We start from the raw sequence: 24,694 nt of genomic DNA, 5'->3' as shown, positions 1-24,694 counted from the left end.
ATGACTTTAGTGGTTCATAACAGTGGTTGTTAACTTACTAGCCTTAAAGGAGTTAATCTTATCAGTTAATCGTTAATCGATCGTTAAGGTTGATCAACTAATGATTAATGAATTAATCGATAATTTGCATCCCTAGTTCAGGGTCCGAATGAAGGTAGAAAATATGTTTTTATGCATATTGTTTGTTTTTTTTTGTACAAAAAAGCTTTTTTATAACAAAAGTGAACCTAAAGGAACATTTAAAAAAAAAAAAAAAGTTAATCTCATTTCCCCTTGAAAATGGTTTTATTTTTGTTCCTGTTTTTATTATTATTGTTGTTATCAACCAAACTACAGTATTATTTTCAAGAAACTATACAGCTACTTTTATTTAGGTCATTTAAAAGTGCTTAGACAAAATAGAACAAACCAAACTATTGGTTGTTGACTAACCTCTTTTTTTCTGGTCTTTCAGAGGAAAATGTATGCTTTCTGTAGTAATGCTTGTATTGAGGAGTTCAGAAGGATCAACAATGCAGTGGCTCGCTGTGAAAACTGCAAGCTCAATAAAACTCTGAAAACAGTGAGGAGGATAAACAAGGTTGACCGTTCTTTCTGCAGTGAGAGTAAGCTAAAGCATTATTAAGATCTTACTGTTTGGAAAGGTGTTGTTGTTTTTTTGTTTTACAAATGTGGCTTGTCAGTTTGTATATGTGACCTTGTGTGTGTATATTTATTTATTTATTTCTCTACAGGATGCAAGTCACTCTTTGAGCATAACCTGTTCAAGCGGTGGGGGAAGAAACACTGTCGCAACTGCTTCTACTGTGACAGCTCCTCAAAGACTGTGGTGTCGGAGGTCTTTGATGGCAAGCAAGAGGATTTCTGTGGGAAAGATTGCTTGTCAAAATATAATTCATTAATCCGTCAGGTAATACATGTATAAATGTGTTATTTTTGTTTCATTAGTTATTTGTTTTATTTATTTAAATCTATCTAAAAGATTTAGGTTGTTTTTCATCTATCTTTAGTTATTTAGGCCCTGTTTACACCTGGTTTTTAAGTCTGTCTCTTCTGTCCACTTTCAACCACTTCTTATCTAATGGACTAAATAAGCGTGTGCAATTTATATATGAATGTGCCAAGAGACAACGAAAAAACAAAGATAGGATCTTTCATTTGTGTTTTGACAGCCGCCCGACCGCGGTGAACAATGGTGTGAACATTTTGCTTGGTACGCTTTTCATCTTCAAACCAATCTTAGATCCTCAGCCGACAATGTTTTAATCCATTCTTACTAGCGCGCTTCCCACAATGTTTACCCATTAGGTCAGTAGGCTAGCTGGCCTTTTGTGGTTGTTTGAATGCATTCGACCACATGAGCTGCTTCCTCTGGAAGTGGTCAAAAGTGGACAAGCTCAAAACATTTTAGACTCTGTTTACACCTGTGTGTAGCGTCACGCCCACTTGTGATCCGATCAACCAAAATGCATCTTAATACCAGGTAGGGATGTCAACGATTAATCGACGATCGATTAATTGTCTAACACATTTAACTGATAAAACGTATTAGTGCAGGATCATGCGCGTGCATGCTGCTCAACCGCGAAACATGTAAGCGACCGAGCCAGTGTGGTGAAGTGTCGAGTCCCACTGAATGACACACACTGTTATGACGCATACTAAGTTACATTTTTCTGCAACATTTGACTTTGTCATTATGCAAACAATGTGGCTTCTAAAAAAAGTAACATTAAGTGTTCCTGTTTCACAATTTTGACAGGAAATAAAGTGCTCCATGTGCAGGCAGGCCAAGAAAACGACCGAGACCGAGAAATGGCTGGGTGAGATCAAGCATTTCTGCAGCCTGCGGTGCCTGATGTTCTTTTGCAGTCTGCAGGGCGTCACTGGAGCCGTCGTCAAAGCTACAAGCCAATCTCAAGCCACACAGAGTATGTTCTCTTTTATATTTACTTGGATATTTGGGTCGGTCTGCTTTTCTCACACTGCCTTTATTTTTTCCATTTTTGGTTCACTCTGTAGATTCTGTCATTGGCTGGGTGTGTTAAATCATAAATGTTTCACTTTCTTTAGCCTGGAGTCCTGTGATGTCACTCTCTCCACAGGTGCGACTCCAGTAACCTCTGCAGTCCCTCAAAGTACTAAAGCGGGTACACCGGTCATTGCCAGTGTTGTTTCACTTTCAAATGCGTCTAACAAACAGCCAGGTGTTCACAGGAACACAGATCCGAAAGGTGATTGAACCACAGAAGCATTAACCATTTAAACTGAACTGAACACTTATACATAATGCATATGGTAAAGACTGAGGTGAATTGTTCATTGCTCAAATCACTCACATTTAACCCGTTGCGTCCTCAGGCTCTGTTCCAGCTGCCGTTACTGTGAAAGTTACAGAACATGTGAGTTTGTCTGGAAAAATCTGTATTTACACCCAGTCTTAAACATGGGATTTTCTAAAACTCAATTCAGACTTTTCCAATTGTTATGCTATTTTTTTTTTCAATGCTGATATGCTGTGAACAGATCTTTTGGTCTTTGCTCTGCTTACAGAAACATGCTGTGAAAGCTCCTGTCTCATCATCCCAAATCCAGAAGAACAAGGACTTGCCATATAAATCCATAAGCAAAAACAAAGCCACATCCTGTAAACCCCACACGACTGATGCTGAGACACAAATAGGTATTAACCAGCTGTGGGACAGTGACTACTCTCTTTTTTTAGCAGCCTTATTCTGGACAAATCTTCTACATTTGTTTTCCCTTTTTATTTAACAAAAGAAAAATGTTGCCACACCTGATGCATATGTCGACGTCTCTTTTGTCCTACAGATGAAAAGCCTAAAGTGATAGTGCTGCCTGTGCCGGTGCCAGTCTTTGTGCCAGTTCCCATGCATCTCTACACCCAATACATTCCACAGTCTGTAGGGCTTCCACTTCCGGTACATCTACTCTCTTCCCTTCCTCATCCTCACTTTTCAAGTCAACATTATTTTCTTTAGGAACAGCATGTCACAGATGTCAAAGCCTGGAATATTCATTTTAGCATGTTAAAAGTAGATATGTAAACACTAAACAGTTGTCGCTCTGGCTCAATGTCGTTTTTAGGGCTGATCCCTAATAGTCGACTAAACGTTCGTCAACGAGAAGAGGCTTAATCAACCAAATTGTATTTAGGCAGTTAGTTGCAGAAAAATAAACTCCACAGGAATTGTCAAAGTCACACAGTCCGTAATGCACAGACTGTTAAAGGGATACTCCACTTTTTTTGGAAATAGGCTGATTTTACCACTCCCCCAGAGTTAAACAGTTGGGTTTTACCGTTTTCGAATCCATTCAGCTGATTTTCGGATATTTAGTAAAATATCTGTAAACAGACAGTTTCTGGTCTCATTGACTTCCATGGTATATTTTTTCCTACTATGGAAGTCAATGAGACCAGAAACTGTCTGGTTACTGATATTCTTCTAAATATCCGAAAATCAGCTGAATGGATTTGAAAACGGTAAAACTCAACTGTTTAACTCTGAGGGAGTGGTAAAATCAGCCCATTTCCAAAAAAAGTGGATTATGTCGGGCGGGAAATTCAAATTTCGTCTAACATTCAACGACCTCAAACGTTGCTTATTTTACACATTAGTTGCCTAATGTTAGCAACGTTACATGGCTGCCACTCTAACGTTAATGTTAACCTAGATTACTGTACTTGGGCAAATATACAAGTCTTTGTGTGGAGTGAGGAAGCTAATGTAGTACTGCACTTACTGCATAACGTTTAACTTAATGTTCAATTCTCTCTACTGTATATGTGCATACACTATACTGGGGAGATGATGAATCTGCATCACTGACTCTAGTTTATTAGTAAACTATTAAAATGTTCAGACAGTTATTTTTTTTTTCTCATTTATAATAATTTTTCAGATGTGCTGCGACAAGCTTTATGCATGCACTTAAGTGCTTAATTTATATTTTAATGCCTCATTATCAGGGAAGTGGGAACTATGTTGTGGGATCGGGGGTGGGGGGGGGGTACTCTTTAGTGTAGGATGTTGTGTATCCTGATTGACTTTTTGATTAGTTAAATCTGTTTTGCACTTGCATCTCAACAGAGCAACTTTTTAGACAGTAGCCTCTATCTCGTTCACGTTACGTCTGTGGGTGTTACGCAGAGCTCAGTGTTGGCCGCTCCAGTTTACCTTCAATGAAATCTAACTTTAGTGTAATTGACAGAATTACTAAAATATTTAGCTACCTAAAAGTTAAAGATTTTTTGTGTACTGCATGCATGTCTATTTCCCTCATATTAAATATAAAACACATGTGGACTGAATTAATGGAGTTAACCTTTATTAATGGAGTATATAAACAGATGTTTCAATATATTGGTAATAAATATATTTTACTGCAAATGTCGAAATGCGCGGTCTTCGGTCTATCAGTGGTTGAGTCCCCATATATCGGGAAACATTTGGAATGGGTCAGATGTAATTCTGACCACTTAAGTTTTATTAATTAGCCCACCCTGTTCCAACGTCTATGCTCATTATTATGGTTTTGTATTTCTTTAATGTAGAAAAATGTTGGCAATGTTGCATATAATATTCCTTCTCAGAAAAAGCCCCCCTGGTTTATATTTATGTAGTTAGTGGGCTAGAGGCTTCACTTAACTTTAAAAAAAAAACTTTATTCAGGGACAGCCCTAGTAGCTTTGTAGTCTGATGATGTAAATGTGCCTCTATTTCTGTTTGCAGATTCCAGTGCCCTTATTCTTCCCCACGACTCTGGACAACGCTGAGCACATTGTGAAGACCATTCAGGAAATCAAAGAGAAGATCCCAGATGACCCTCTGGAGGCTGAACTCCTCATGATGGCAGAGATGGTGGCTGAGGATACAGAGATTGAAAAAGGCATCACATCTAGTGGTATGTAATGGAAAATTAAGGTTATGTTTTTTTTAGGCGCTGTATTAAATCTGCAAATGTACATTTGTTTTGGTCACATATTTATCTTTTGAAGCTGCTCGTTTTGTTACACAGATCAGACTGGTAACATAATGGAGGACCTCGATTTTGAAGCCCTATCCAGCAATCTGAGTTGGGAGGAGGACTCGGTGTCTTCAGCTCAGACATGGGATCAACCCCCAGAGCCTGAAAAACTTCCATCCAGATCTGCCACACTTATCCCCGATCAACCCCCAGAGCCTGAAAGACTTCCTCCATCCAGATCTGCCACACTGATCCCCGAACAACCCCCAGAGCCTGAAAGACTTCCTCCATCCAGATCTGCCACACTGATCCCTGTCTCTACCTCAGCAGAAGAGCCACAGATGGACCTGGAGGCGGATTACCCAGTCGGTAAGAGCTTCTTTTGGGATTCTGGCACGCCTCTGGAGCAACTAGGGGTTAAGTGTCTTGCTCAGGGACACACTGGTGTCTCACAGTGGATTCGAACCCGGGTCTCTCACACCAAAGGCATGTGTCTTTTCCACTGCGCCATCACCACCCCTATTTATTTTAAAGTTGCCAGCCAGTGAAACAGTGAAAATGCATATTGCTGAAAAAATTGTCAGTGGACCCGTTTCAAATTTCCGGGGTTCTCAGAAGTGGAAATCACCATAGTAATCTTGTGTACATGGTAATGTAACGCAATAGTTACAAATGTATATACAAATGTTACATATGTTGAGCACTGTGGAAATGTATCATCACAGTCTGTGAAAGGGTCCATGGTGGGGAAGCGTTTGGCATAAATTATGGACAATCTCGTCAATTGCTGAGAGAGTTCAAAGGTCCAAACACAATCCAAGTTATTTATTTTCTTCCATTCATATTTTATCCTTTCACATTTCAGAAAGCATTGAACTTCTCAGAGAGCAAACGCAAAGAGACACTGATACTGGCAAACGAAGATCTCGCAAGAGAGGAAACGACGGCTTCCCTCAGAAGAAAAGGGTAAGAACAGATAAAGCAGCATTATTCTTCACCTCCATCAATGATTTTCGCTATGTGGAAAATGCAAATGGAATAGTGGAATTTTCTGTATAATACAGAATGTTGGGTGAAAAAATCAAAAGTAGGGCTGTACAATTAATCAAACCACAATATGAGCTACTGTCTGAATATTAAATGGCAAAAACAGTGCTATTGAAATATGAAGTCTGCATATTCTGTGTCTCTGTGTGAGGCATTGACAGTGCTTGAAATAAAAATGGACAGCCATTCTGTGTTCCCTCATAACCTTCTCAATGACAAAATAATAAATCCAATTATTAATCTCGACTATATTGATTTGATATGTGGTTTTTAAATAAATGCACTTAAGCAAACTCTGTGCTATAATACAAAGGTTTTTTTTTTTTTTTTTTTTAAATAGGAAACCGTTAACATTATTTGGAATTATTGGAATTGATATTAGGAAAATAAACCCTGCGAATGAGATGATTTGTGCCTAAGCGCAGAAAGTGCAGTAATTCAATAAAAGAAGTATTTTATTCACTGTTGTGTGGAATAATTCATAATTCATAATAAATCACAATTATCAATTTAGCCATTAACGTGCAGCCCCTTACCATTTAAATTATGGAAAGCTGAAACGTGTGATTGTGTGTTTTGTTGGCATGTAGGGTCGTAAATGTGCATCAGCGCTTCCAAAAAACCTCTCCAAACTGCACCAAGAGTATGGCGTCAATGCCTGGAAGGACTGGGTGCGCTGGAGGAACGCCCAACCCAACGTGGAGACTCCCAAATATGCCTGTAGGTCTCAGTTTTGGGATCAAATGTTGGGTATAAAGCAAACTAATTTCTACAATTCAGAAGCAATACTGGACCACATCACATTGACTGAAATTAATTATTAAATAAATTTACTTGGGGTAGAGACTTTTTGCCATTTACGCATCAAACATGTCCCCTTCATCATCCATAGCACATTCTATGACAATAAAGGAGGACCTGTTGAAGTGTTGCACGGCCGAACTGAGCTACGGCCTCTGCAAGTTCATCTCTGAAGTTCGTCGACCCAACGGAGAGAAGTACAGCCCTGACAGCGTCTATTACCTCTGCTTGGGCATCCAGCAGGTGAGACGAGAAGAAATCACACACGCTCAACACATTTAGTCATGTTGTATTTAGTTTAATTGGCTCTCGTCGATTATGTTTACAGTTCCTGTTTGAGAACAATCGGATGGAGAACATCTTCTCGGATCTCTTCTACACCAAATTCTGCCATGAAATGTCCAACATTCTTAAAGGATGGAAACCAACTATATTACCCACTGGTGAGTATTTTAAGAAACTGACACGATACTGGATTGTTTCTCTGTTGTGCTATTAACACCTGTGTGTGTGTGTTTGTGCAGGTTACGTTCATTCTCGTGTGGAGGAGGAGTATCTGTGGGACTGTAAGCAGCTGGGAGCGTTTTCACCCGGCGTGCTGCTCAACACGTTGCTCTATTTCTTCACCAAGTTCTTCAACTTCAAGACAGTGGAGCAACACCGTCGCCTCTCTTTCGCCTATGTCAAACGCTACTCTCGGGGTCCAGCCAACAGCAAAGTATCCTACCTGCGTTTCTACCCCCCGAAAGAGGACGGTCAGTGGTCTGTCATATGTTTTATTGTGTTTATTTGTTGTTGTTGTTAATTGTTACTACTTATACTTTTTGTCCAATTTAGATGGTGTCCCTGTAAAGAAAAGGAAAAAGGAAGATGAACGGCAAAGAGTGCTAAAGATACGGCAGAATACAGACAATCCTCTCCGCTGTCCTGTCAAGCTATACGAGTTCTATCTCTCAAAATGGTATGTCAGCTGTTTGTTTAAAGTCAGCATGAAGTTGCAATAGTCTTTTCTTCCCTATTGTGACGTTTATATGAGTGAAACGGCTTCTCGAATGAGAAATAAAACGTTGGGTGGGAATTTTTGTCCTTTGGGAATTGACTGAATCATTGGAGGTTTGCTAACTAAATGGAGACAGATTTACAGTCGGTTTTTATCAACTCCTTTTAGCGTGCTTATTGCAGGGATGCATATGCCCCCTGCTCGTGGATGGCATTCTGTGCATGTATACTGTTTTTTTTGCCCTCGTATCCTGTGTGCAAGTTTGAGACTAAATAGATGACATAGGGCTGTTCACATAGTCTTTTGCGCTCTCAAGTTCGCTATTTCAAATGTAGGTGTGCGGCAAGCGCGCTAATAATTGAAGCTATTTTTTCCAGGCGCAGATGAAAACATTTTTCAGAATGCCGCAAGCGCACCGCATTTCATGTGACGAGAACCAACCACCATTGAAAGCTCAGTAAACATGAAGGATGGGGGTGCGCCCAAACACTACCAGTGTTTTTCTCTTCTCCGTAGATAAATCTTGTAGCAGAGCTACAAAAGGCGTTTTTCGGTAGTGAAAATCTGTTAGCTACTAAAACTTAATTTTTTTCGTTGTGGAGAGCACAGTGCATGGATGCTTAGCAACAACAGACACCACAGGAAGTGTCAAGTAATTATTTTATTTTATTGACTCATTCTTTTTATAAAAATGATATAAAGGCTGAACTATGGGAGGTTTATGGGAGGTTTTGTAAAAAATGATTTAAATGCTGAAACATATTCACTATATGTGCCTAGGGGTGGGCCTGAAATGACAGGGGTTGGTGGAAATGTAAGTATCTGGATATATTCTGTGGGGCGAGGCCTTCGATTACCTCTCTTTTTTGACCATACGTGTGTTTGCATCCCTGTTATTGATCTTTGAAACGTTACAGAGCGTTAACATTCACAAACCGCTATAATACTCTACATTAAAGGTAGTTTCTGAAAAAGCATAATTGGGGCACTTTAATCAAATGAGTCATGGTGTATTTGGTTGTCATACTTTCTGTTGTTTCTTCCAGTTCACCAGGCATAAGACATCATTCGACTAAATTCTACCTGAGCCCTGAGCGCTCCTGTGTACCCAGCAGTCCTACATGGTTTACAGCCACCGTGCTGAGTGATGAGGATCTGGACAGCATGCTCACACGTATCCTTACTGTCAGAGAACTGTACATGGAGACGGACAAAACACCCACTGAGACCGATTCAGACTCTGACTCGGACTTCTGAACATTTTAATATGGAAAACTGAGAAAACCTGAACACATGACTGACTGTAGTTCTGAATGCTGGAAAGCAAGTGGTTTGTCTTTGTGCATCCTTGTAACTACAAGAAGATTGAAAATGGAAGTCACACAGTTGCTGCGAGTTGCCGCCTTTTGTACTATATTTAAACACTAAAGACATTGACAGCATCGTTCCAAAAACAGAAGTTGTTGTTCTTCATTGCAAACCACGTTGGTCCATATAGATTGAAATGTTCCTGCAATTTATTGTAGATAACTCTTGTTTTTTGTTTGTTTTTATTACAAAATTAAACTGATTCTGCAAGCATTTCATCTTTATTTTCTTGAGAGATACAGAAACCAGCTCTTTTCACTCTTTTCAATAATGTGCATTTTGCACATTAACACATGGTCCAAGCGTGCCGCACAAGCTCTCAAAAGTGAAGGAAAAACGTCTCGATCGCCCCTGGTGGCCGGTCCTAGTACAGGTCATAAATCCCGCCTCCCCATGTTATTCAACATGAGCCCAACTAAACAAGTAAATTACACTTCACATATCCTTTTTCCAAAGACCGTTTCTGTCATTTACTGTAGTTTATATCACGTCGATGTAATTTCAAGTGTTCGTTTTTAAAATAAGTTTGTTTTTAGTTAGTTATGTGATGATAAAAACGGTGCTCTGGCATCATGATTGACAGCTGTGATTGACAGGTTCTCTGTGTGAAGTAGTCACTGAAGCACCAGTGGACTTTTTTCCATAATGTTGACTGTGGTTAGTAGTTGTATTTACCTTATTTTAATGAGGTATTGCAATCAGCAGACACCATTGGAGAGGAACAGAGCAGGCAGAGGCCACTTGAGAAAAGTGCGGGTCGTGTGCTTGCGATTGATTCAGCGAGAATGAGGGCGGGGCCTTGATTTCGCAGCTTTACTTCCTGCTCATGACTGCGCATGTCTGGTCTCGAAAACGCAAGTGTTCAGACTCGACTGAACGCTTCAGGCGGCTTCAGTTCTCTCCGATGGAAAAGAACGAAGGGGCGTCATCCATCTTTTTTTAGAGTCTATATTGCATATACACACACACACACACTCAAGTTAATTAATTTTTCCCAGCCTCAGATTGCGCAGTCAAGCACATCAATGACATAAGCACTAAGGTACGAGAGGCTGTGCTGTATCGTGAATATGTAACGGCTGAGGGCGTTGTTAGGCTCGACACGAAGCGGAGTAACCCCTTCAGCCGTTACTTATTCACGATACAGCACGTGCCTCGAGTACCTTATTGCTTTTAAAAAACGGTAACCACACAATTAAAATATTAAAGTAGAAAAATATGTATTAGTGCAACTTTCATGAAAAACAATCAGTAAAAGCCTTCCTTCGGCTAGAAAAAAATAGTCCCTGACTGAACAGCAACAACGCTCCAATGTGTAATATGCATGAAAGCTTAAAAACATCACAGGAACCGCAGTGTTGCGCAGTAATACGGCTATGACCGCTTTACAACGGTTCTGTTTGTTTAATCATGAATAAAGCACAGCTATTGACCAATCAGAATCAAGGATTGGAACTAACTGGTTTATAAATGTTGTAAAATAAGTTTTGTTTGTCACAGCACCCCTGCTAGTGATTATAGAAATAATTTATTTATTTATAACTGCACAATTTCTCATGTGACCATATTTAGAAAAAAATGAAGATATAGCTGCCAGTGATTGAGCAAAAGCAATGACCTTGAGAAGAATGACCATATATTTTGTTGTGTATGTAATATTTCTTGCAATTTTATACATGGTAGGACATTTTTTGCACAAGCAAATACATCCAGGTAAAAAAAAATTAATAAGGTCTTAAATTAATATTAAGGACCTTTCCTACAATGGTAAGTTCCTAATACTTTTCATTTGAGCCAACTTTAGTGAAGGTAATACGAGCAGTGAACTATTTTCAAAATCCAATATGGCTAATTTAGAGAGCTGAGATTCAAAATCAGTGACTTCAGTGAACTTTGCATGAGGCAAGAAGCTCTCAAGGCCTCAAAACTGGCAAGCAGAAGTGGTTTTGGACCCATTCCTGCCCAGTTCAAATGTGGGGTGCCACAGACTTACACAGGCTTATGGGCCTGTAATTAGAAAGATATACACTTTGTCCAAATAATCCAATACCATACATTGCTTTCCATGGCCATTATGTTTGCCTGGACTCTTATCTGGATCGTTACTGCTGCCAACCTCGTTTATTTTCACAAATATGACATCCGAGTAGACAACAGCCACAGACATTTTACTCCGCTTTTGATCCAGGAAGGATGCTAATGTAAATGTGATGAATGCATTATGATGCATTATGAGGAGATAACAAAAAGAGGAACTTAATGTTTCTGTCTTGTCAAGAATCTGATGACCTATCTTATGACATATTAAACTGCCTTTACAAATGCTCGAAAGTACCCCTGTGAATTGTTTTAGGTTTAATCGTTTAAGTATAACTCAAGTTGGATATTATTCATTATCTTGTCAAATATTGTACTGTAACTTAGGCCTATTTATACAAATGCACGAAAGGACTGTGAATTATTTTGTCTAATCGTTTATTAGTGTAGAAAGTTGGATATTATTTATTCATTTTATATAAATGTACAATTAATGCTTATACTTTAAATGAAATAAAATAAGAAGTTAAGTAGATTTTTTTTACAGTTCTCTTAAATGGTCCTGTGGTCTTTGAAAAATTCATTTTTAACAGTAGACTATATGTAAAATAATGCAGAACGTGGCTCAATAGTCAACTATATTTTTATTGTACTGAATAAACAAAAAATCAATAAGAAAAAAATTTATTGAATACATTTTTAATTACGTATATTTAAATCTACATTTCGATTATATTGATTAAATTGTCTTTAATACATTACATTGATTAATTGAATCATTATAAATATAATGATGAATTAACGCAACTGCAAATAATCACAAATAACAAATTAAAAGGATTGAAAAAAAAATAAGACTTTTATTTTGAAACTCCGTGGCTTGTTTTCTTCGGGCGCTGACTTCACCACACAAATGGACAGATCAGTCGCTAATCCTTCTGTGTGGGACACACAAAAGGTGTATAAACACCACGAGCAACAAAATGTTGCCCAAACACGCGCAAAATACAGAGAGGGAAGACGCCAAAGAGCGGTTAAGGTAGGTTTATTTTATAAATTGTTTTAATTAGCACTGTATTTTTGGCTTATCGTACCATGCAGCAATTAGAGTGACACCCACCAGAGTGAAAATAATAATAATCGTTGGTTCCAGGTATACACCATCAACTTGGAGTCTCGGTTCCTGCTAGTTCAAGGAGTTCCCGCTATTGGAGTGATGGCAGAGCTGGTGCAGCTCTTTGCTCTCTATGGAGTGGTCGAGGAGTACAGAGCACTTGATGAATACCCAGCAGAGCAGTTCACTGAAGTCTACTTATTTCAATTCCAGAAGCTGACAAGTGCAAGGTAAGGACAGACTAAAACATGTTCAAAGTCAGCTTGTGTTAGAGTGATACAGAGGAACTTCACTTTTAGTCCACCTGGTTCATTCCACAAAATAAAATTGTTGTCATACCCATGCTTACCAAGGCAAGGTTGCATTTATTTGACCAAGAATACAGTAAAAACAATAATATTGTGAAATAGTCTTACAATTTAAAATTGTGTTATATTATATTTTAAAATTTCATACATTCCTTGTGGTGGAATATATATGAGGTGCACAACTGATAATTTTTTAATATCTTCATTACTCCAGTTTTCAGTGTCACATGATCGTTTAGAAATCATTCTAATATGATGATTTGCTGCTCTAGAAACATTCTTATTTTATATATATATTCTTATTATTGTGAAAACAACAAAATTATCAGGGTTAACTTTGGAACTATGCTTGTTTCCACCTCTGAATAAAGTAATTACGAGAAAAATAGTCAGAATTATGAGAGAACTGAAATTGCATGTTTATAAATTTTCGCAATTGTGCTCCTATCTCACAATTCTTACTACTTTTTTCAGACTTGTGATATATCAACTTGCAATTGTGAGTTATAAAGTCTAATTCTGAGGTAAAAAAAAAAAAAAAAGATTTTTTTTTTTTCAGCATTGTGAGTTTATAATACAATTCTGAGGAAAAAAGTTTTTTTTTTTTGATGTAATCTTGCACTTGCAAGGAAAAAAGTCACAAATACCTTTTTTTTTATTATTCTGTGGCAGGAACGAGCTTCCATAGTTAACAATTCATTTACGCTTTACTTTTTTTACTCAAGGTCATGATACTTTAAGCTGATTAGTATAAAGAGATTTTAACACATTTTTACTAATGTGCAGTTTTAAATAATCAGTTGTTTCTTTTTTACACATTTACACAGAAAATATTCATAAAATATGGATATGTTTTTATGTAATGTCAAGAATAACATAATCAAAGTTGATGCAGGCTTTTCATTCAGTACTTTTTTACATGCATAACTCAAAAAGCACACATCACTGAACGACGTGCATGTGTAACAATATGTAAATTTGCAGGATAGCTAAACGGCGTATTGATGAAAAGAGCTTCTTCGGGGGTCAGCTGCATGTCTGTTATGCCCCCGAGTACGAAACTGTGGAAGAGACGAGGCAGAAGTTACAGGACAGGAGGAGATATGTTAACAGAGCAAGCCAAAACACAGGTACTTTTAATCGTGTCCCTTAATAGGTTACATCTGTAGAACATCTATTTAACTTATGTGGTTTTTTTGTTTGTTTGTTTGTTTTTTATCAGGAAAACAATACGATCAACCGTCGGAAGTAAGCACAGAGTTATCGAGCACGGACACACGAGCATCTGCAGCTCCTGAGATCCAGAAAGACTTTGCAAGCGCCAGAAGTGAGAATGTAAAGTCTGACTACTTGGGCTTTCCCGAGCAGCCTTTGCCCCCAACAGAGGATGTTTCTTATAGACTTCCCAATTTTACACAGCCATTTCAATTGCAGTGGACCACTAAAACAACATTACCTACAGAGGATAAGATGGGCTCTCTACATAATTCCATCCCTCCTGTCGCAGAAACGTCAAAGCAGAGTGCGTCATCCTCGTCTTCAATTGTTAAAGAGGGAGATTTGAGTAAAAGGCAGGAGAACCGGTCACAACCTGTTAGATTTATGCCAAGGATTACACATTTAGAAAGTAGAAAAAGAAAATTGGAGGAAACCGTGTTCTTTTTGAATGAAACTGAGACTCTAATTGGCCCAAAATTACCAGAGCTGCCCAAGGTGGACATGGAGGATCATTCATTAAATGTCACCGCCAATTTGATCCGTCAAACTATGACTAAGGTTAGTTAGTCTGTTTTATTCTTTCTGTAAATATTATTAAATAGGACCTAGTCTTGATTTAGTTTTTGTGGTCTACTAGAATAGGTTTTCAGGCTTTAATGTTCAAAAAATTTTTTTACATTGTTGCAGCTCCTCTCTTCCAATTCTGTCAGTGACTCACAGGGGTGCGTTTCCCGTACAACGATGTAGTTCGCTGCTTCACGACCATAGTACGATGCATCGTTGGAGAAATCAACTAGCTAGTCACGACTGTTTCCCGAAACCCACTGTCGCAAAGTATCGCACGTGGTGGAGTAAAACTACTTTTAATGAAACTGTTTGAGATCCAATTAACGCTAGATTTTTTTATATAAATTACAGACATGTCATCTGAGGGCTATTTTTAATTGTTTTTAGTTATTTTGCTTCATTACCAGACTCAATATTTGGCTCGTTCTTGCATATTAAGGGCATGTTCGCACATGCGCACTCTTCAAACAAGTTACTTCAAATCTTCTGACAAACTAAAAGATGGAAATTCCATTTGTATGTATTCTAAATAAAAGACACCGGTTGTCCTGAATGTCAGTTTGCTTATTTTGCTTAAGATAAGGATTTATTACCTCCAAATGTCATGTAATATAGAAACGATGCCTCTAACCACAGGTTGAGAAGTGTTGCAACTTCAAACCACACAATTTTGCGATGCTGTTTGCAAATGTTCGTTGGAAAGTGTGTTTCGGGACTCGTTGAACTATGCTGATAACGACGGACCTTGCGACCGTAGTTGGTTAACGATGCTTTCGGGAAACACACCCCTGTTTAGTTCCTGTCTCTATAAAGCCCCTCCTTCTGAAAAGCACAATGTGCTCTGACTGGTCAGCTAGATCAGTGTGTTGTGATTGGTCAACTGCTTTGATCGTGTTTTCGAAATGTCACACCCACAACTACTAACTGACTCAACCAGGCTGTGCCACGTTTTGTTTTGTTTGTTTGTTTTGCATATTCCATTGGCGGGAATTATTTAAATGAGGAATATTGTGATAGGATTGTTCTCAGAAGAAAACTCAAGACTACAGTGGAGACGTTTCAGGGAGTTCACAAACAGTGACACTGATATAGAGAATAACTCACTTTAGAGCAGTGGTTCTCAACTCCAGTTCTCGGGACCCACTGCTCTGCATATTGTGTATGCCTCCCTTATTTAACACACCTGATTCAGATCCTCAGCTTGTTAGGATAGACTCTATGAACTGAACTGAACTAAATGTGTCAGATAAGAGAGACATACAAACTGTGCAGAGCACTGGAGTTGAGAACCACTGCTTTAGAGTGACTTTGCTTGCTTTGTAACTTTCGTTACGTTTTTCATGCTCAAACAGCACCATTACACTAAAAAAATTTGTAAATGTAAAAAGGCATAATAGGACCCATTTAAGTACCGGTACATTGTTTGTGTGCAATTTTTCATGATGGTATATGGCTGATAAATATTCTTTTTTTTTTTTTTTTAGGTCACATCTGTTCCAGAGGTCAAACCTGTACAAGTAAAGACCACTACTGCAAAGCCACGCAGGAGAATTTAATAAGACCGCTGTGGTCTTACATTGAACAATATTTTACAGCCACACACAATTTTTTGACAAACCTTTTTTTCATATACAAAATTCAGTGGTTATGTCACTGTTCATGTGGTTCCTGGAATGCATGTTGCTCAAATAACAGGATTCTCTGCCAAACAAATAAAATAAAAAAATACAAAAATTAAAAAATTACTGAACATTTGATATGCACAAATAGTTGCTTGTGATTTCTACCTTCGTATCTGGGAGGCAGTTGCCAAAAGCTTCTAGTAAAAGGTTTTCATCTACTACTGTCTTCTCAAAATCGGAATAAGAAACTCTTACATCGTGGTCGTGATCCTAAAAAAATAAAGATACATATATTTTATACTTAATGGTGAATTATTCCATGTACATGTTCTTAATCTGACACACAGTTGTACCATTTTTTTCAAGGCAATTTCCACAACATCCTTAATCCCCTCATCGGGGTCCTCTTCGGTGGGTTGCCTGATGAGGCTGTCTTTCAGCATTTGAAACATCTCCTCCCGTGAGATGTATCCGTCCCCATTCAGGTCGTATACGTCAAAGCAGACTAGGCATTATACATGGAATGTTTTATATGCAGTATGTATATATTTTATAACATGAACATTATGTACATAGCCATATAAGTACTCACATTTGATTTTTTCATCCAGCGTGCCTCTTAAAAAGACAGACAGACCTTCCACCCACTCTTTGACGCTTACGTAGGTGTCATTGTCCTTGTCAAAGACACGAAAAACTGAATATACAAGGGGTTAATGCAAAAATTTGCAAAAATTGTAAATATCCTCCTTGAGGCTCAGACATAAGAGAATCTTTTTTTAATATTAGTAGTACACGAATTATAAAATATATCAGGTTTATTATTATTGACGGGTATTAATATCCTTATATCTGTTAAACTGCTAACTCAAAAGTTTGGAAACTACTATGTTTCTCCTTATGCTCATCATTTATTTGATAAAAAATACTGGGGGAAAAAACAGTTATATTGAAAAATATTTTTAATTTATGTGATGCAAAGCTCAATATTCAGCATCATTACTCCAGTCTTCAGTGTCACGTGATCATTCAGAAATCATTCTAATATGATGATTTGATACTACCTCTTATATTTGATATCAATGTTGGAAACAGTTTTTCGGGATTTATTGATGAATACAAATTCTTCTATAAATCTTTACTATCACTGCTGTCATTTAACACATCCTTGCTGAATAAAAGTATTAAGTAATCAAAAAAGAACGAAAAAAATATGAACGTTACTGACCCAAACTTTTGAACGGTAGTGTAGAGTAAGGTTATATTGTTTACAAAAGATTTCTATTTTAAATAAATGCTGTTCTTTTTTCCCCCCTTCTTTTTATTGATAAAAGAATCCTGACAAAATATAGGTAATATTAAAAAAAAGAAATCAAGCCGCACAGCTGTTTTCAGCATAATAAAACATGATAATAAATCGGCATATGATTTCTGAAGGATCACGTGACACTGAAAACTGCAATAATGGCTTATTTAAAGTGTATTAAAATAGAAAACCATTGTTTTAAATTGTAATATTATTTCACAATATTACTTTTTTTCCATCAAATAAATGCAGGCTTGATGAAAATACGATAGAATGTTTCCTAACTTTTGACCGGTACTTTTTATATTGTATTTATGTATACTCTCACACACCACTATATAATATAATATACAGTATGCACCAAACCAAACTACGGTCTATAATCGTCCTGGTCCAAATTAAATCGTACCTCTATCCATCATCACATCTTCGGTCATCCCGAATGTGTTGTGGAGGATATTTCTGAACCGGACCCGGTCGAGTCCGTGAGCCGCTCTTTTCTCCGCCTGCTCTCCCACCAGACCGTTGAACAGCCTTATCAGACACCCCGTCTCTGCTTTACTAACTACAGCACAGACACAATACTGTCAGGTCACTAGACACGGTAGCTATTTATTTGTAAAAGTAGCTAGCCGGACATTTCCAGGTGATGAACTAGCAGCTGCTAGCAAACTTTTTTTTTTTTTTAGAATTATATCGTAAAAGAATAACATTAACTGCCATACGAAAACATTAGTTAATAGATACCTACAATGTTTGACTTGCTTGCATAAAGTTTCGGCGAGGTTTTGAATTAACTTTCTGTTCATTGCCGACATTTTCTGCTAGTTCTAGGCTCTAACCTTACAAGTCTTTCGTTAGATGTTGCTATAGAAACACGGGGGGAGCAATGACGACGTGTGACCAGCGTGTGACACGTGAGGATCACTCATTATCAGCATCAGAGACAATTTTGTTAACTTCATTATCCTGAACGGTTAATTATTTATTCATAAATGTCGTTTGGCTAAATCATTTTTTTTTTTGTAACGAACTTGCTCTTATAATGAAGTCGTGTCAAAGGTGTTGTATGTAGAAATAGGCTATTCTTAAAGGAATAGTTCACCCAAAAATGGACTAATTTACAGGTTTGTCTTAAAGCATATTAAAAACATCACTTAAAAATATAGACAACAGTAACCCCCCTCCCCCCAAACAGGGGAATGAAGTTTATGAAGATGAATTCATAACTTATTGACCCATGGACAAAAAAATACCAGGAATTGAATGATTAAAATAAACACTTTCTCAAAAGCAAAATCTTTTATTAAAAGTCCAATGCAATTTTATTGCAATTCAATCAATTTTGGGGGGAATTAATAAAAAGATGAATTCAGCTTGGATGTAGGATTAATCTATTCCCTCAAGAGTGAAGTTTGTAAGCCTCTTGCACTTCAGTCTTTGATGAGATGGGGGGTTGTACTTACAACTCCATCCCTAAAAAGAAAGAAATGCAACTTTTATTATGAGCAGACACAAAACTTTGCATTGCATGACTGAGTTTTAGGTTATATAAATCTATAATTCATCCACAGAATAAGCTTGATGATTATTAATAATACAGCAAGATAAAGTTAGCTTTACCGCTGCAGCACCCCCACTGGCCGGATGCTGTCTTGCAGCAGAACTTCTCAGCTGGACAGTAGACGTTTCCTTCACAATGAACAGTCTCAGTCTGGGTCTGCATTTCAAGAGCCTGGTCATTTCCATTCACAGGAATTATGTTAGTAAACACACAACCAGAAACTCGCCTTCTTAGAAAGAACCATTTCAAGATTTACAGCTCACATAAATATAATATAACAATATAATGAACTAAAGCACATTTCTGTTTTTAAATAATTAATTGCCACATGGTTTATTTTAACAAACGATTGAATTTGAAATCATTGAAAACTTTCTATAAAGCCTGTATTTATAATGCATTATACAGATGTTGTCATGTTTTGAGTTTGTTTGCATTCATGTTTGTATATCTGAATTATATTTCCAACTGTTTCAGTTTGTCATTTGATTATAGTCTGTTAATTATTTCTCTTCTCTCAGTTTCCCTGCTTGTTTGTCTCCATAGTTACAGATTGATTTGAGTTTCAGTTCATGTAGTTAATTCTCATTAGTTCCTTTGTTTGCCCTGTGTATTTACGCTCTGTATTTTGTTCTGTTAGTCATTTTTTTTTCAGTTTCATAGTCAAGAGATTTTTGTTTCTAGTTCTTTTGTTAGAGAGAAATTCTCAAGTCCATTCCAGTGAGAGAGAAATTCCCGAGTCTGTTCCTGAGAGTGAAGTTCCTGAGTCTGCTCTCAAGAGGAAAATTCTAGAGCCACCTCTTACTTTAAGTTCTGCCGCGATCAATTACGTGGTCCTATCAATGTATGTTGCAACCCCTATGTATGACACTCATCCTCATAACACCAGAATGACTTTGCATAATACTTTCCTACTTATTAGATTCAAAGTACAAAGGAACAATACATTCACAATGAAAATCATATTTTATTCATCATAACTAAAATGACAAGGTTTTACCAAATCTAATAAGTAGGTAAGTATTATTTCTCTTGTTATGATTATATAATGATACAACATATTATAATGTTGTTTACAAGGCATTTTGAATGCATTAAGAATATCCTTATAATACATTATAAAAACAGGCTTCATAGAAAATGCTACCTGTATTTGGACCCTCATTTTTTTTTCTTCCAAAGATTATTGTTTGCAGCTTGAAAATGTTCAACCATGTTTTATAACTGCCGGAAATCGTGATTGGAAGTCATATGACATGGTTTGTAAAGATTGTCAAGTATGTAGGTCATTGTAACATGACAGGTTGCTTTACTGGTTGCAGATTGATTTACTTTGGAGTCATATATGCAGAGTACTGACATACCTGAGTTTTCTGGATAGCTTTGGAGGCCGGCTGAGGAGAAGACGACAGTCTCATCCACCCCCTCAAACACTGAGTCGATGTCGAATCGCAGTGATAACCATGACGGCAGCAATGAACTCCATCTCTACAGCACTGACCCTGAAGGAGTGGGTAGAACAAACAATGGTTAAACCTAAAATTTAATAGACTATAGAAAGTTACTGTTTACTGAGATTTACCATTTGGAACGGACAGCAGAACCACACACCATAAGGACTCAGACAGCACGTTGTTCCATCAGGACACGCAGTATGAGCATCACAGTGCACCACAGACTCACTATCAGACTCTACTGGGCCTGAGAGATCCGTCAGTGGTTCTGCAGCGACAAGAGCTGCCATGAGGAACATCAACACTGGAAACATCTGAAAATACCACAGAAAAATATTATCTGAAATTATTTTGTATGTTTCTGCTTTTCTAGAAATTGTATAACTGTTTTGGAACAGGTCTAAAGTCAATAATAGATTGATTGATAGTGAGAATAAGAACATTTACCTTGCTGGGTCTCTTCTTTGTGGACTGTGCCTTGCTGCTGTCTGTGCTGTCCTGTAATGTTCTGACTGTCTCTTATTTATATACACATAGCCCCTCCTCCCACTGTAAAAACAGGAAACTTGTTCAGTAAAAATGTAACCATGAAGTGTAGACTACAGTAGATAATGCTTTATGAGTTTTTAAACACACAGAAGTCCTTGTATGAAAAGGCTTTAATATAAAACAATGGGGATGTGAGTAAGACAGAGGTATTGAGAGGTTCACTTCCTCTCATCCAAACATATACTTTTAAAACTGTAAATAATGAATTTAATTACTCAGTTAAAAATAGATGTATTTTTAATATTTAATAAATACAAAGTTCTGGCATGAAACTCTAGATGGTGCAGGCTAATGTCACGGAATGCTCTCAAGTGTCACGCATTGATAGTGACAGTCACTCATTTCGGTCATTTGTCACGCAGTTCCACCACACATTGTATTTCTCACGCTGAAAAAAAATATTTATAATATATTTATAATATGTACGGTGATATGGCGCAGCGCCCTTTTTACAGTCTATGCGCAGCGCCCAAACTGAATCTGGCCGCGCCTATTTGCTCTCACTATGGAACAGGTGTACTTACCTTTTGAACAGAAAAAAAAGAAGAAAAAAATGTGAGTCTGCACATGCGCATAACCGCCCCGGTAAGTAGCAAATCTCGATAGGTAGCATGAATCGTCAGAAAACCTTTCTTTTACTGTCTATGCAGAAAACCTGCAGGAATCAAACACGTCTCCCCTGGAGTTCTAAGTCGAGCCTGCCCAATCAAAAAAAAAAAAAGAAAGAAAGGGGCTTCACAATAACCCGCCAGAAAAAAGTCTGGGTAAGATTTAACGCAACAACCAATGAAAAAAAGCATATTCTGAAATTGCTCACGTGATTCTGCTTCAACATCTTGCGAAAGTTTTGTTCACCCACAGAGGAAAGCACACTCCGAGCATCACTTTGAGCACAGAGTAAGTCATGATTACCTATAATGTTACAACAAATTCACAACTTGTTTGACACAAACAATGAAAACTTGACTGCTGTTCGAGAATGATTCTCAGATAGCATCAGTTTTTCATGAGCGTGATTTAGCCAACCGTTTTACAGCCTGTTCACTGGCAACACCTGCTCAGAACAAGTAGTTTAGGTCATATTTTCCTTATCACACAATGAGTGACTTATTATCGCATTATTATAAACATCTCTCTCTCTCTCCAAATAGGCTTTTATTATTAGCATTAAATAAATAAAAGAGTATTGCATAGGGTGATATCAGGTAAAATGGGCCATTTAATGTTTGGGTGTCCCAGCTCCTGTGGAATTTAGTGTCAATGACAGCAAAGGATTTCAAACTTTTGTCATAGCTGTGCTTGACAAGTAAAAAAACAAACCTGCACATAAAAAAAAACTATGCATACTATCTGTCTGATGACATTAATCAGAAATAATGTTGTTAGTTTGGTATATGAACATATTTTTCGCAAAGGTGATGTTTTCCTTGGTGGCCCAATTTACCTTAACCCACTGAAGTAAAAATGGGTAACATGGTTTTAGCTAAAATGGGCCATCATCTTTGTCACTCACACACATTTTTGTTTTTAAAAACTTGGCACATCTGATGTTTCAAGACCTTTTAGGGCCAAAATAGTCCTATTTTATTACATATTTCAACACAAATTTATCAAAAACAGTCATGATTAATCATAGAAACACATGGAAAAGGCATATATGGTATTGTATTATTGTCCCAAACTATTTACCAAAAAGTGGCCCAATTTATCTGATATCACCCTAGTTGATGTTATAGTTGACTTAAAATCATGTCATATTTTATAATTATATCCTAGCATGGATGCATTAATTATTGCATCTGTCTTTCAAAGATGTCAGGTAAAAAGCAATCGAGCACCCTCTCATTCACCCTGAGAGGAGAACCCCCTGAAAAAGGCCAGGTTAGAGGATGCTGGCCCAGAGAGAGTGGTGAAAGGGTAGGCCCATTAGATAAAGGAGTCTAAAAAGGCAACAAACACTTACAATAAACAGCACCAGTCATAATCTCATAGTCCATAACCAATGAGCTGCTGCTAAACCTTCAAATACTTGGTTAGCATTTGCTGTAGCAGTTGATGTACACTTTCAGAAACCCTCCATCTTCCCCAGCTCCACCTGTATAGATCTGCTACGGGTAATTCATGTACACTAGATTGTACAGCAGCAACATGACTTACATGCTCACAGCAGAGTGTTGAGTATGTGTTGTCAAGTCAACTATATTTATATAGTGGTTTTCACAATATAGAATGCAAAGCAGCTTCACAGTGTCAATCAAAACATAATAACAATGTTCGTTACTTATGGCGCTTTTCCACTACACAGTACCAGCTCGACTCGACTCGGCTCGCCTTTGTTTGGTTTTCCACTGTGTAAAAGCTTTCGGGTACTTTTTTTTTGTATCACCTCCGGCGAAGTTCTGAGCGAGCTAAGGCGAGTTGAGCCGATACTAAAATGTCACATGAAAACAATGTCGACTGGTGATTGGTTCGAGAGAATCGTCACCATTCACTGCGTCATCATTACACACGCCAGATGGAGTATCCAGAATATCCCCGCCATTTTTAAATAGTTTTACCAGAGATAGTTACTAAACTTACTACTATTATTATGGCAACTTGGAAGAATATGCTGTGGTCAAACAAGGAGGTGCAGACTTTCCTTTGTTTGGTGGCCGAAGAGAGGATCCAGCGAGAGATTGATAGGGCAACGAGGAACGAAAGGCGTCGCTATGACGACCGGGTACTATTTGTAGCGGTACTGTCTGCAATGGAAAACGGTGCGAAAAGTCAGCCGAGTCGAGTCGAGCCGAGCCGGTAATGGTCATGGAAAAGTGCCATTCGTGGTAAAATATCCACGTTTGGTAGAGCTGATCAAGGGTATTACTGATTGGTTAATTAATTTGAATATCCCCAACTGAGCAAGCCAAAGGCAACAGTGGCAAGGAACCGAAAAAAACTTCATCAACTGACGTAATGGTGTCCTAAAACTCCATCAGGCGACCCAATGTAGAAAAAAACCTTGGGAGGACCCAGGCTCAGTCGGGGGCCAGTTCTCCTCTGGCGTTTATGAACTAGAGGCCGGATTTACAGTAACTGTAAGGTAAAAATGTATTTGAATGTCTCTAAACAGACTTTTAACGCGAACCTGTGATAAACGCTGATGGCGTTCACATGCGCATTAAGAATTGATTCTATAGTTATGTGCGTTTGAATATGTGCGCAGGTTTGTAATTCCCTACAAAACAGCAGTAGCAAGTCCTGTACTTGCTACTGCAGCAGCGTAGCAGATCCATTTTCTATTTACAACATTGTCATACCCATTACCATGCCAATCACTCCGAGAGTTGTGAAAAAACAGATTTTTTTAAAATATATTATCAAACAAATATTTCCGGTCCTTGATTTTGATTGGTTGAGCCGCGCCGAAGACGTTGTAAATTATTACACCGACCTGTGACCGCATTACATTAGAATTACTGCGCAACTGCCATTTGTGATTCTTTGTTGCTGGTGTTTATTTTACATTTAAATTTATTCATTTAGCTGACACTTTTATACAAAGCGACTTACAATTGCTATATATGTCAGAGGTCGCACGCCTCTGGATCAACTAGCAGTTTAAGTGTCTTGCTCAGGGACACATTGGTGTTTCACAGTGGATTCGAACCCGAGTCTCTCTCACCAAAGGCATGTGTCTTATCCACTGACAGCATGACCATCACCACCCCGTTACTCACCACCATTATTTTATGAATAAAATAAATATTA

General features: G+C 37.8%; 4 protein-coding genes across 12 annotated transcripts in view; 2 read left to right on the top strand and 2 right to left on the bottom strand.

Annotated features, from left to right (window-relative positions):
* zmym4.2 (zinc finger MYM-type containing 4, tandem duplicate 2) overlaps positions 1–9,418 on the top strand; it is a 37,253-nt gene extending 27,835 nt beyond the window's left edge. For all 7 annotated transcript variants that reach the window (XM_039680746.2, XM_039680745.2, XM_039680747.2 and 4 more), the window contains 16 exons: positions 455–605; positions 735–910; positions 1,763–1,931; positions 2,106–2,234; positions 2,362–2,402; positions 2,554–2,683; positions 2,833–2,942; positions 4,755–4,926; positions 5,041–5,358; positions 5,855–5,955; positions 6,627–6,756; positions 6,929–7,080; positions 7,166–7,280; positions 7,362–7,592; positions 7,675–7,798; positions 8,884–9,418. In XM_039680746.2, coding sequence (XP_039536680.2) covers positions 455–605; positions 735–910; positions 1,763–1,931; positions 2,106–2,234; positions 2,362–2,402; positions 2,554–2,683; positions 2,833–2,942; positions 4,755–4,926; positions 5,041–5,358; positions 5,855–5,955; positions 6,627–6,756; positions 6,929–7,080; positions 7,166–7,280; positions 7,362–7,592; positions 7,675–7,798; positions 8,884–9,094 — 2,460 coding nt within the window. In that variant the 3' untranslated portion in view covers positions 9,095–9,418. The remainder of the gene's footprint in view (positions 1–454; positions 606–734; positions 911–1,762; positions 1,932–2,105; positions 2,235–2,361; positions 2,403–2,553; positions 2,684–2,832; positions 2,943–4,754; positions 4,927–5,040; positions 5,359–5,854; positions 5,956–6,626; positions 6,757–6,928; positions 7,081–7,165; positions 7,281–7,361; positions 7,593–7,674; positions 7,799–8,883) is intronic.
* Positions 9,419–12,123: 2,705 nt separating this feature from the next.
* Positions 12,124–16,203, top strand: rbm48 (RNA binding motif protein 48). The gene is made up of 5 exons (XM_039680741.2): positions 12,124–12,281; positions 12,396–12,586; positions 13,649–13,794; positions 13,887–14,440; positions 15,934–16,203. Exons 1-5 carry the CDS (start codon positions 12,156–12,158, stop codon positions 16,003–16,005), a joined length of 1,089 nt encoding a protein of 362 aa, XP_039536675.2. The 5' UTR covers positions 12,124–12,155; the 3' UTR covers positions 16,006–16,203.
* On the bottom strand, positions 15,987–18,317 carry clxn (calaxin). The gene is made up of 6 exons (XM_039680740.2): positions 18,129–18,317; positions 17,787–17,942; positions 16,664–16,768; positions 16,425–16,576; positions 16,237–16,341; positions 15,987–16,150 (listed from the first exon to the last, which is right to left on the bottom strand). Exons 1-6 carry the CDS (start codon positions 18,193–18,195, stop codon positions 16,100–16,102), a joined length of 636 nt encoding a protein of 211 aa, XP_039536674.2. The 5' UTR covers positions 18,196–18,317; the 3' UTR covers positions 15,987–16,099.
* A 343-nt stretch (positions 18,318–18,660) lies between these two features.
* grna.1 (granulin a, tandem duplicate 1) lies at positions 18,661–20,944 on the bottom strand. Of its 3 annotated transcripts, none has more exons than XM_039680742.2 (5): positions 20,843–20,944; positions 20,524–20,709; positions 20,306–20,443; positions 19,001–19,112; positions 18,661–18,853 (listed from the first exon to the last, which is right to left on the bottom strand). In XM_039680742.2, exons 2-5 carry the CDS (start codon positions 20,707–20,709, stop codon positions 18,840–18,842), a joined length of 450 nt encoding a protein of 149 aa, XP_039536676.2. In that variant the 5' UTR covers positions 20,843–20,944; the 3' UTR covers positions 18,661–18,839. The 3 variants fall into 3 exon arrangements, with proteins under 3 accessions (XP_039536676.2, XP_088979291.1, XP_088979290.1); XM_089123165.1 differs by having other exon boundaries at positions 19,001–19,097; XM_089123164.1 differs by having other exon boundaries at positions 18,786–19,112.
* Between the last annotated feature and the right edge of the window lie 3,750 nt (positions 20,945–24,694).

The sequence above is a fragment of the Pimephales promelas genome, chromosome 18 (assembly GCF_988280905.1).
Source record: "Pimephales promelas chromosome 18, fPimPro1.hap1.1, whole genome shotgun sequence".
Lineage (NCBI taxonomy): Eukaryota > Metazoa > Chordata > Actinopteri > Cypriniformes > Leuciscidae > Pimephales > Pimephales promelas.
The sequence above is the reverse complement of the archived record's forward strand: the minus strand, read 5'-3'. Positions and strand labels throughout refer to the sequence as shown.

What these genes read in the sequence shown, in the direction of transcription:
- rbm48 (XM_039680741.2), top strand. Translation starts at nt 12,156, where the DNA reads ATGGACAGATCAGTCGCTAATCCTTCTGTGTGGGACACACAAAAGGTG. An exon ending in CAGAAGCTGACAAGTGCAAG is followed by an intron (nt 12,587 to 13,648) that starts GTAAGGACAGAC and finishes GTAAATTTGCAG; the next exon opens with GATAGCTAAACGGCGTATTG. An exon ending in CAGAGCAAGCCAAAACACAG is followed by an intron (nt 13,795 to 13,886) that starts GTACTTTTAATC and finishes GTTTTTTATCAG; the next exon opens with GAAAACAATACGATCAACCG.
- clxn (XM_039680740.2), bottom strand. Translation starts at nt 18,195, where the DNA reads ATGTCGGCAATGAACAGAAAGTTAATTCAAAACCTCGCCGAAACTTTA. An exon ending in ATGCAAGCAAGTCAAACATT is followed by an intron (nt 17,943 to 18,128) that starts GTAGGTATCTAT and finishes TCTGTGCTGTAG; the next exon opens with TTAGTAAAGCAGAGACGGGG. An exon ending in AGATGTGATGATGGATAGAG is followed by an intron (nt 16,769 to 17,786) that starts GTACGATTTAAT and finishes TTGTATATTCAG; the next exon opens with TTTTTCGTGTCTTTGACAAG.
- grna.1 (XM_089123164.1), bottom strand. Translation starts at nt 20,709, where the DNA reads ATGTTTCCAGTGTTGATGTTCCTCATGGCAGCTCTTGTCGCTGCAGAA. An exon ending in TCTGCTGTCCGTTCCAAATG is followed by an intron (nt 20,444 to 20,523) that starts GTAAATCTCAGT and finishes CCACTCCTTCAG; the next exon opens with GGTCAGTGCTGTAGAGATGG. An exon ending in AAGCTATCCAGAAAACTCAG is followed by an intron (nt 19,113 to 20,305) that starts GTATGTCAGTAC and finishes GGAAATGACCAG; the next exon opens with GCTCTTGAAATGCAGACCCA.